Source organism: Barbus barbus (genome assembly GCF_936440315.1).
Source record: "Barbus barbus genome assembly, chromosome: 4".
Classification (NCBI taxonomy): domain Eukaryota; kingdom Metazoa; phylum Chordata; class Actinopteri; order Cypriniformes; family Cyprinidae; genus Barbus; species Barbus barbus.
The window spans coordinates 42,439,701-42,451,863 of NC_136732.1; the positions used below are offsets into that span (position 1 = coordinate 42,439,701).

Consider the following 12,163-nt stretch of genomic DNA (forward strand, 5'->3'; position numbering starts at 1 on the left):
CAATTGCAAACTTGCTTAAAAGTCCCTTAATGGTTTAGCTCCTGCATACCTAACTAGTCTTCTATCACGCTACATCGGAATTTGCATGCCGTGGTAACTAGCAATTTCACAAGCTTCTTTCTGGATCCAGAACACCTGAGAAGAGATGATGCCAATCCTTAAACAACATAACTACCAAAATTTGCATTAAGTTTGATTGCAACATTTAATCATTGCTGTTAATAATGTTCATCATCTGTTCGATTACATCATTAACTGATTTTTACATTTCTGCCATATCTACATCAACTTGACAGTCAACACTGATAAGCTACTTTTTTATTATTATTATTTTTATTTAGTTTGACAGGGACATTGTACATTAATAAAACATTCCTGTAAATGTACCAGAATTAGCCAAAGCCTATTTCTCATCCGTAGGCCCTGGACAAGATGTTACAAGTCACCCTAAAGAAAATTTCATTAAAAATGCATTCTAAAAAATGTAATAATTACACAATACAATCATACGGTAGTCTATTGAAACTTCCAAACACTTTAGATTAATAACTTTAGTAATAGGTTTAATTAGGGTCAAACTAGACTCTTTGAGCATAACAACATCCATGCCATATTTATATTTTGCTCTAGATGATTTAAGAGATGTAATTGTTCTCATAATATCAGAATCACTAACAGGCCTTATTCTAAAAACAGGCTCCGCTGTTGTAACTGGACAGACATTAGCATACGCAAGTGTAGTAGAGGCCAGCGGGTAAGTGCTGTGCAGGTTAAACCTCACTCCCCGATCTCAAGTGGTGCTCTAGTGACTGATGCTAGAGGCAGTGGCATCTAGCCTCATTGTTAGAGCGCCCACCTACCACACTGGAGACCGCAGTTCGAATCCCTCTTGGAGTGGGGCAGTAGGGAGTGAGGTTTAGCGGGTGAGTGTACCAGAGGCCAGTTGGTAAGTGCTGTGCAGGTTAAACCTCACTCCCCGATCTCAAGTGTGGCTCTAGCAACTGACGCTAAAGGCCATGGCCATGGCCACGGTTCGAATCCCGCTTGGAGCAGGGTGAACAGGACTGCAACACAGGCGGAAAACAACAAGTAATAGTTTCTACAGAATCAACAAAATGATTAACAGTCTCTACCACCTCATCTGGATTGTTTATTGATTTCCACTTTACTTTAAGTTCCAGAATTTTCTTATCTTAATTTTGTTGTCCTGTTAATTTTTTTTAACTGATTCCAAATGATTCTAGGATTGCCTCTTGCTTTTTCTATCATAGCGAGGAAAAAATCTACTATAGCTTTTTAGTTTTAAGTGAGGAATGCATGATCCCTTCCTTTCATCAAATTCAGCATGTCTACATTTATCCATGAAACCATATTCTTTTTCTTTCTATGATTAAATTTACAGGTATAATCAAGTAATAATATTTTCTAATCTTTTTGTAAAAATTTCATAGTCAATACCCAATAATAGATTTTCCCATTCTATCTGCTGAATAACACCTTTAAAATTGTATCTACAGTCTTCCATAACCTAGCCAGTTTAATACCATGTACAAAGAGAAGCAAAGACTTATCAATTGCAAGGCTACATGACATTATATCTTGCATTTGCATTTCCTAAATACATCACAAGTGGAAGAATAACTAGTCATTTTTTAAAAACAACAGGAAAGCAGTTTGTAAAAACTATTACTTTTCTTCATAAGAGAATACGCAAACTACAAGTGACTTATATGCATTATAAGACAATTGAACCTATGAAACTCATAAGAAAGCACACTGTCTATCACAAAATAAAATGGCATACAATAATTAAACTTTTTGACATTATCTTTGGGGAGGAACTCCATCTTTGAGTTGATCTGAATCTCAGTTGAATCAGCTGGTTTTGAAGATGAAGATGAACTTTGAAAACTTTAGATAATGTTTCTTTGTCATGTCGCTTGTTATGACAGATTTATCCAGATGATATTTTATTGCTTGGTGCATTATTGTGTCACATTTGGTGAGGACGCTACATCAGATCTGAAAGATCTGAAGATGATCTACTTACTGTGATTGTTTTTTGTATGTCTGTGTAGAGCAGTTGAATCATTGAAACGCTTCCCACATGCAAGGCAGTGATACCGTTTCTCTCCAGTGTGAATCCTCTCATGTGTTTTCAGACTTGATGAATCACTGAATCTCTTTTCGCAGTGTGAGCATTTGTAAGGTTTCTCTCCCGTGTGAATCCTCTCATGTGTTTTCAGACTTGATGAATCACCGAATCTCTTTTTGCAGTGTGAGCATTTGTAAGGTTTCTCTCCCGTGTGAATCCTCTCATGTGTTTTCAGATGTATTGACTGATTGAATCTCTTGTCACAGTGAGAACACTTGTAAGGTTTTTCTCCAGTGTGAACAATCTCATGTCTTTTCAAATGGGATGACTGACTGAATCTCTTGTCACAGTGTGAACACCTGTAAGGTTTCTCTCCAGTGTGAATCCTCTGGTGCAGTTTTAAATAGTTTGCTGTAGTAAAAGTCTTCTCACACTCAAAGCACACGTACTCTCTCACACCAGTGTGTTTTTTATTATGTTTTTTCAAACTTTGTAGCTGTGAAAAACTCTTTCCACACAAATGACATGAATATGGCTTCTCCTTTGTATGAACTCTCAGGTGTTTCTTCAGGACTGAAGCCCACAAAAATGTTTTGCCGCACTGATCACATGAGTGCGGTTTCTCTCCAGCGTGGATCCTTTCATGTGTTTTCAGATGTGATGACACACTGAATCTCTTATCACAGCACGAACACTTATAAGGTTTTTCTCCCGTATGAACTCTCATGTGAACTTCAAGACTATATCTGTATTTCAGTCTCTTTCCACACTGAGTGCAGGTGAAAGATTCCTTGGCTCTGGTTTTCCTTAATATTATCTGTTTGCTTTGACAACAATTCCAAAGTTTTTCTCCAGTTTTGAAGTGACTTTTCTCCTCAGCTTCACTTATTTCTTCATTGTCCTCATTTTCTTCATTCAACTCTGAAATAAAACAAAAAAATCCAGTTCCTTTTTCAGTAACTCATAAAAAAGTGAAAAGACATAAATTGTACCCTGATGTAACAGCGGAAAATAGACAATATACTATACAAAATTTGATACTGTAATGCAGTTTTATAAATATATCTAGTACATTTTATATACACGTCCCTGCAACTTTCCATTAATAAGGTACCTTGATTTTCGAATTATGATTTTAAAAACATAATAGGAAGAACTTTAATTTTAAACATAAATCATGCTCTTGCAAAAAAGTACCCAGTTCATAGAAAGTGTACCTTATTATTTGATTTAGGTATATTATTTAAGATCTTTAAATAATTTTCCAATTACAACAAACAAAATCTAAAACTACTTGAAACATTATAACCATCAGCATTAATAAAGAAAGAAAAATAAACACCAACCTGTTTGTTGTTCAGTATCTTCAGTGTGTTTGATTCTGCAGGGTTCTGGATCTCTCATCTTCTTTCTGTCCTCTTTAATAAACTCAGTCTTTACAGATTTCTTCCTGATGCTTTGATGCTCGTCTGCACTTGTAAACTGATTGGAATATTCCAGCTGAATATCTGTGTGGAAGAAACAGATTTGCCAAAATCAACAAGAAATCAAAGTGGCACTGCAAATCATTATATCAATATATTAATAGAGTGCTGACACAAAAGTAATAATGTAGAGCACATCAATTTACAAAATGCTCATTCAGTAACACTGCACTCACATAAGTGCTAATTCACACATTATATGTATTTCTGTTTTCTGTTTTTCTAAATAACAGTTAGAATGAAAAATGAAAGCATAAACAGAAATCTGATGACACCCATCATCATTAACAACTACAGGTAAATGACTACACTAGAGCACGTGTGAGACCCAGAAAAAAAGAAAAAAAAGAAAAAGGTTTTGTGAATTTATTAGGCTATTTTTAAAGATTTAAAGAGCTGTTAATGCTGCTTTGACACAATCTGTATTGTAAAAAGTGCTATAACAGAAATATTAATAATATAATAACATTTTATATGAATATCCCACATTTCTGACACAATAACAAAGAAAAAAACAAAAAAACTTACACTTTGTTCTGCAGTAAATAGTTAATGCCATAAACTTCAACCAAGTATACAGAGTAGTGGTCGGCCGATGTTTTTCATATATCGGCATCGGCCGATAAGTTTTTCTTCTGTTTGGCCGATGTGTTCAAGGCGGGACTTTTAGTTTGCCGGCACAGTGGACTTTGGTTTTGACGGTGCTGAGAACGGGAGCGCCTAAGCACACAATTGGCTGTTAGTAAGCCTCTCATTAAAAAAAAACACAACTTGACCCCAAAGATCTAGTTAATGTAGTTAATTACAGACCGATCTCGAATCTCCCTTTTCTGTCAAAGATACTAGAAAAGGTAGTATCCTCACAATTATATTCCTTCTTACATTTACATTTATGCATTTAGCAGACGCTTTTATCCAAAGCGACTTACATTGCATTCAAGTTACAGTTTTACACTTTTATCAGCTCTTGCTTTCCCTGGGAATCGAACCCATGACCTTGGCGTTGCTAGCGCCATGCTCTACTATTTGAGCTACAGGAAAGCCCTTCTTAGAGAAAAATTATATCTGTGAGGATTTCCATTCAGGATTTAGACCATATCATAGTACTGAAACTGCTCTCATTAGAGTTACAAATGACCTGCTCTTATCATCTGATCGTGGTTGTATCTCTCTATTAGTGCTACTGGATCTTAGCGCTGCGTTCGACACTATCGACCACAACATTCTTTTGAATAGACTAGAAAACTTTGTTGGCATTAGTGGAAGTGCATTAGCATTGTTCAAATCGTACTTATCTAACCGCCATCAATTTGTAGCAGTGAATGAAGAGGTATCATACCGATCACAAGTGCAGTACGGAGTACCTCAAGGCTCAGTACTAGGGCCGTTACTTTTCACGCTTTACATGTTACCCTTGGGAGATATTATCAGGAGACATGGTGTTAGCTTTCACTGTTATGCTGATGATACTCCGCTTTATATTTCTTCACGGCCCGGTGAAACATACCAATTTGAGAAACTTATGGAATGCATAATCGATATAAAAAAACTGCATGACGAGTAACTTCTTACTGCTAAATTCTGGAAAAACAGAGGTGTTAATTATCGGACCTAAAAACCCCACATGTAATAACCTAGAAGACTATCTAACACTTGATGGCTGCTCTGTAAATTATTTGTCATCAGCCAGGAACCTAGGTGTGCTATTTGATAATCTCTCCTTTGACAGCCACATTTCTAGCATTTGTAAAACTGCATTTTTTTCATCTTAAAAATACATCTAAACTGAGACCTATGCTCTCAATGTCAAATACAGAAATGTTAATTCATGCGTCTATGACCTCGAGGCTAGATTATTGTAATGCTTTATTGGGCGGTTGTTCTGCATGCTTAATAAACAAACTCCAGATGGTCCAAAATGCAGCAGCTAGAGTTCTTACTAGAACCAGGAAGTATGACTACATTAGCCCGGTTCTGTCAACATTGCACTGGCTCCCTATTAAACATCGTATAGATTTTAAAATCTTGTTAATTACTTATAAAGCCCTGAATGGTTTAGCTCCTCGGTACTTGAGCGAGCTCTTATCGCATTATAGTCCTCCATGTCCATTACATTCTCAAAACTACAAAGTCTTTCAGCGAGTTAATCCTCGGGTTCTGCGCGCTCCACAAGGCCTCTGCCCACTGCAAGGTTCTTCCCATCAGCAGAGAAATGATGAATGCCACTTTCGCCCGTTCCGTCGTAAATTGCTGGGGTTGCAATTCAAAGTAAAGGGAACATTGCAACAAAAACCCCTTACAGGAATTCGCCTCACCAGAAAAGTTTGTGGGACGGGCCATGGGACTGGTCGTTGGTGTGGTGGTGACGGGAGGTGGAAGGAGTGATTCCCGAAGAGCGTGAACGAGATCGGTGAAGAGCTTGGGTGAAGCTGTACTCTGAGGATCCATAGGAGTCTTCGTGAGCGAGACTAATCAGTACTTAGTAAGGGGCTGGTCTTCTGTCACAGACTGGTCAAGGAGGAAGACAGGTGGATAACGTTAACAAAGGATATTTATTAACAATAACCAAGGTTGGGCTTCCAACAGAGATGAGACAACAAAGGAGGCACTGGAAGCAGAATGCACAGATATCACTGAACGTAACCTGGTGATCCCACAGGCTGGGTGAGATCCTTGAAGGATGGGCAGACAGGGAACCGTTGACCAGCATAGAGTAGCTTGCGACCTTGAGACCAGCCGACGAGTGACTGAGGTGAGAGAGCTTTTGAATAGTAGTGGTAAGTGGTTGCAGGTGTTCATGATTGGTACTCTGGTGATTGAGAACGGGTGTAGGAGACTGATTCAGCTGGTGAGGCAGGTGATTCCGTGACAGTATCGTCATCAAATTTGAAATATGAACTCATGAGACATGTGGCTTTCAATCCATTACTTTTCTGGATTGCTCCAGGACTTATTTCATGTATTTGTATATGAAATAAAAAAATATTCAGTGTGGAAAAATATTTTTCAAGGCACGTCAGTGTCTATAACTTTTTATCTTTTTGAACATTATCAACTCTGGATGATGGATAGTAAAGCCTAGAGTGTCTTCTTTCTAAAGATACCTAATTTGTTTGTGTAGCACAATTTGTCACGAACTGTTACCATTTTAATTTAGGTAGGTTATTTTCACCTGTGAGGCCCACAATGGGGGGCGAAAGTTAACAGGTTAACTGTATGGTTCAGCTCAGCTACCAAATCTGACCTCAGAAGACTATAGAGCAGGGGTTCTCAAAGTCTACATTCAAAGGTCCAAATCTGAATTTTCATCAGTGTCAAAGGTCCGGAACAATTGGTTATTACAAAACGTGTTTTTAATAAACATACATAACATATAACAAATAAACACTCATTTTAAAAAAAAGGTTCCCTTTACATTCAAAATACTTTAATAACAAGTGCAAAAGTGGCAACACAATTAATTTAAGTGTCAGCAGTAGAAGTCGACCTATAATGTTTTTTCTCTGGCCAATGCCGATATTTAGAAATCAGGGCAGCCTATGGCCGATATATGATGCTGATTTTTTGTGCCGATTTTCTCTTTTTTTCCCTTTATATCAAAAGAGAGTTTGCATAAATGGTTATTGCAGGGCACAAGATAGTAAGAGTAGTAGTAGTAGCCTAATTCATAGTAATAATACATGGCTCAAAACTTAAGCACCTTCTCAAAACAGTTCTGAAGCATGCTTTTTTGTTTATGTTTGCTGACAGACACCAGTGTTTCCCGCAGACTAGCAGATGCAAGTTGATTCTCTGCCAGCAGGAGGCGCTGTTGGAGCGTGATATATAGCTGTTTCCCCGGTAACGACTGTAATCAAATAAGCGCTACTTTATCAGCCATTACAGGAAAGACCAAATGAAAATTGACATCAAAGCTTTTCTGAAGAAAACGGACGGTTCTTTTAAAAGATACATTCATATAAAAACACCCGCGCAGCATTTTATTTTTGAAACGCGCAGTGCTCAGTTTATTCAACGAAGTATAAGCCTTTTGGAAAATCTATTTGTAGCAGTCAGTTTTGATATTGTGACAAGCCGCCACAAATAAATGTATACACTGGGCACTGCTATAAGACAAATTGCCATAATATAAGTGATAGCAAAACAAAACAAAAATAAATTAAAATATTAGCGGTGAAATGTCGCCTGATTACGTCAAACGTCATACGCTCACTGGATGTTATGACAACAAATGTCATGAAGGAAAAGTTTCAATATCTCGCCTGCAATTTCGGACCTTCTCCAAAAGACATAAAAAATAAGAATAAATAAACAAATGATTTACAAGTTTAACGTGCGTTTATCAAAGTAGGAAATATAATTAGTGTTCTTGAAATATGAAATAGAAGCGGGTCCGGATTGAATTCCCTCCGGGTCCGGATCCCGACCGGAGTCCGGACTTTGAGAAGCACTGCTATAGAGGGTTAGAACCAAATGTAAAAGCGCCTGTTTTAAAAATATTTTGGATTTTGAAAAGCCTGTTGACCTGCCATTTATCTAAGGTGATATTGGAAGTTTTTTTTTTTTTTTTTTTTTTTTTTTACATTCGTTTCTCATTTATTTGGTTCCACAGTATTTGCTGATTTTTATTTTATTTAAACTGTGTCATTTCCCCCCCCATTATTTTACATCAAGGTGTGTGCAGTCCGTGCTTCCAAACTTTCTTAATCGTTTTGCTAATAAATGCTCTACGTTTTATTTGTTTCTCAGTCTTTACTGATTTTCAGTTTTGTGTACCTATTTATTTGGATAACACTTTAGAATACTGTTCAATCATTAATGAATAACTACACAAGAACACGAGTAGCACAATATTAGCACTCTAGTAACTATTAGTAACTAACAAGAAACTCTGATTAATGAATTAGGAAGTAATAGTGCTTAGTCGAATGTGGTAGTTCACTATTAGCTAATCAGTAACTATTATTTTTTCATACCTTCTTAAGAACTACGGTATACAGGTTCATAACTAATATGAATAATACATAATGTATAATTAATTCTAAAGTGAAGGTCATGGTAACCCACTAGTAATGACTCAAGTATTACCAAATTCTTCAGAAGGAATTATTAATTATTTAGATCAGTATTCTAAAGTGAAGATCATGATAACTCCCTAGTAATTACTGAAGTGATTGTAAACGTTTGAGGTTTTTGTAAGGTTTTGGTTAGTAATTCATTTTGCTAGATTTGGTAACACTTAAATCATTACTAGTTGGTTACTGTGATCTTCACTTTAGAATACTGATCCAAATAATTAGTAGTTTCTTCAGAAGGATGTAGTAACACTTGAGTCATTACTATCCAAAACCTCACATATCTCTCAAAAGCTTAAAATGATATCAGTCAATATTAGGGAGTTATGATGCTTTTAAGTAGTTAGTAGTTCCTTTAAAAGAATTTGATAATTCTTGAGTCATTACTAGTGGGTTACCATGATCTTCATTTTATAATTAATTATACATTATGCATGATTCACATTAATTATAAAACTGTATGCAGTAGTTCTCCAGGATATATAATAAAAATAGTAGTTATTGATTAGCTAATAGTGAACTACCAGTTTCAACTGAGCGCTATTACTTACTAAATCACTAATCATAGTTTCTTGTTAGGTAATAGTAGTTACTACAATGTTAATAGTGCATTAGTCACTTGTTCCTGTGTAGTTATTCATTAACAAAGGATCAGAATTCTAAAGTGTTACCAAAATTTGTAAGTTATTTGTTATTTTATATTATAGCATGGTGTATTTTTATTCGCTTTGTTAATAAAAGTTATATGTTCTACATTATATTTTGTTGTTGCTTGAATTGAATTCAAGCAATTGATGCCGAATTACTGCTGATTTAAAAGTGAAAGTAAAATGCGCACAGTGCTTTTACAAGCTATTTAAGCAAAGGAAAGTGAGAGACTCAAACAAACTAAAAAGAAACAACTGCTTGACGCCGAATTGCCGCAAATTTGAAAGTTTGAAACCTGCTAGCCCCTCCCTAGCCCCGCCCATATGCAAAAGACTAAATAGGCAGGCAAAGAAGTACAGCTCCTAATGCAGGTGTCATGCTTTTTTTGGAGTGATTGCAATGTATTTGCGCGTTCGATAAATGCCATCGCGTTGTGAGCTGACTAGCAAAACAGCTACAAAAGTAAAATCAGATAAGTTTGTATTCAAAGTTAAAAAGCAAACATACTAGAACATTTTTACTGGAAATAAAGGATCTCAGGTGTATCTTCTAAATTTGGCTGATGATTACAGGATTACTGCTCTAACATAACACTTATCGTTTCAACTAACTAAACTTTTTTCTGCTAAGTAGTGATCATGTCTTTCTGTTACACTTGATTTGTGTAAATGTGTCATATTTAAGGTAACAATGCAATACGTAATATCATATTATTGATATTAATAATATGACAATATCTGTAGTCAATATTGATTAAATAGGAGGATTAAATACCCAGCTAGGAACAAATGATAAAAGCACTTACCAAAGTGGTATTCTGAAACTTGATTAAATTAAATAAAACAGCAAAATGATAACAACAACATCTTCATCAAACAACAAAATATTAGCTTAGATAAAGTTTGATTAATATGTACATACAATACTGGCCAAAAGTTTGGACCCATTATTATTTTTAAAATAAATGTATTACGCTCATCAAGCCTGCATTTATTTGATCAAATAAATAAATAATAATAATAGTAATAATAAGCAAGGATGTGTTAAATAGATAAAAAGTGATGGTGAACACTTATATTCTTATAAAAGATTTATATTTTTATTTTTAATGTATCTAGAACCGCCCCTGGCCTACACTCCAGGTCAAATAAAAGCCATAGTTAGGATAATCATATGATATTCTTCAGAAATACCAATTATTTCTGTAGAGCTGTACTGTGAATGAGAATCAGATGAGCTTTGAGAAAGAAACCAACCTGTTTGTTCCTCAGTATCTTCATGTTTGATGCTGAATACTTCTGCAATCCTAATATCTTCACTTTCCTCTTTAATAAACGCCATCTTTATAATAGTGTGTCACGTGGATGTGTTTCTGAGAGTTTGGACAAGATGAGGATAATCAACAGAAGGAAAATAAATCCAAACTAAATGTTACTCTTGTGAAGATGCAATTTGCTAAAAAAACATCAAAAATGTTACACAAAGCATTACAATGTTACATTCCGTAATGAAACATTAATTTAAGAGTTCTGGTTAGAAGCATAAATTGCCAGAACAGTTTGGAACACTTCAAATGCTCAAAACACAAATCTTTCTTCAGACAAATCACAACAAAGCAGGAGTGTGGCACAGCCTTATGATGTCATATCCCCCCTCCACAATAAAAGTCTCGTTCACACACTAAAATCAGAAATGTGTAGACATATTCAAATACAAATAATAAAACATATCAATGACATACAGAGTTCAATTCTTGGTGAAATACATATTTATTTATTTTTTGTTGAATGAAAACAATTTGTGAGTACATGGCATCACACTTATGTTTTATTTGATCTTTTTTTATAGATTTATTAATGTTTAATTTAACAAACATTTGTCCATATAATTAAACTTTTTATATAGGGCAACAGACCACAAAGGAAATAATTCTATGACTTGTTTTGTGTTTTCACCTGTATGGGGTTTACTTGTACAATTTTATAAAAATTAGGGTTAGAAAAACGAACGCAAACAAACATCAGCAAACATCAAGAAATTAGTTAAATAATAAAGATCAACATTTTTAAGTGGTCCTAACAGCAATGTAATATAAAATGTCACAAGAATGTAAATGCAAAATAAACAAAGACAATGAGAAATTGAAGTGGTTTTGTTTCATTCTGATAAAGTACCTCCCCCACCTGCATTCAAATCTACATTTTGAGTTTTCCTTGTTTTATTAAGTTACTGACAACTTAAGCCAGAGACACACTGCACGATATGAGCAAACCTATGCTACATGGATCTAATAAACTTGGCTACGACGTGTGTATAGGCTGTACGACAATAATGACACCTATTGACTCGTGGGCTGCGACTAGGGACACCCATTCACGACGACCCCCCCCCCCCCCCCTAAAAAATGCTCAAGTATGTAAAATTCCAACAGAACATATTAATATTGTTATTTTAAATTTGATTATTTAGAATTATTAATTATTGTTAGTCTTTTTCTTTTTTTTGACAGTTCTGCAGCTGTTACCCGGATGGGACAATTTTTTATTATTTATATTATTATTTTATCTAAATAATTAAGTTTTTTTCTTTTTAAAATTACATTTTGACATGTGATATGACAGTTTTGATTATTTACTATGTATACATTTATGATTAATATATGATGAATTAAGAAGGGTCTAACATTAATCATAATCTATCAATTCAGGGGTGTCCAAACTACGGCCCGCGGGCCATCTGTGGCCCGCTATCACTCCTGTGGGGCCCGCGAGGGATCTAAAAAAAAAATTATAAGAGTCTGCAGAGGTGGGCAAACTACGGGTGTTTTCATCCAGTCCGTGATGCAGTTGTTCCAATATGCA

General features: G+C 35.4%; 1 protein-coding gene across 1 annotated transcript; it reads right to left on the reverse strand.

Annotated features, from left to right (window-relative positions):
• Positions 1 to 339: 339 nt before the first annotated feature.
• LOC306865544 (uncharacterized protein) lies at positions 340 to 10,959 on the reverse strand. The gene is made up of 3 exons (XM_079410226.1): positions 10,559 to 10,959; positions 3,442 to 3,603; positions 340 to 3,016 (listed from the first exon to the last, which is right to left on the reverse strand). Exons 1-3 carry the CDS (start codon positions 10,641 to 10,643, stop codon positions 2,043 to 2,045), a joined length of 1,221 nt encoding a protein of 406 aa, XP_079266352.1. The 5' UTR covers positions 10,644 to 10,959; the 3' UTR covers positions 340 to 2,042.
• Positions 10,960 to 12,163: the final 1,204 nt, after the last annotated feature.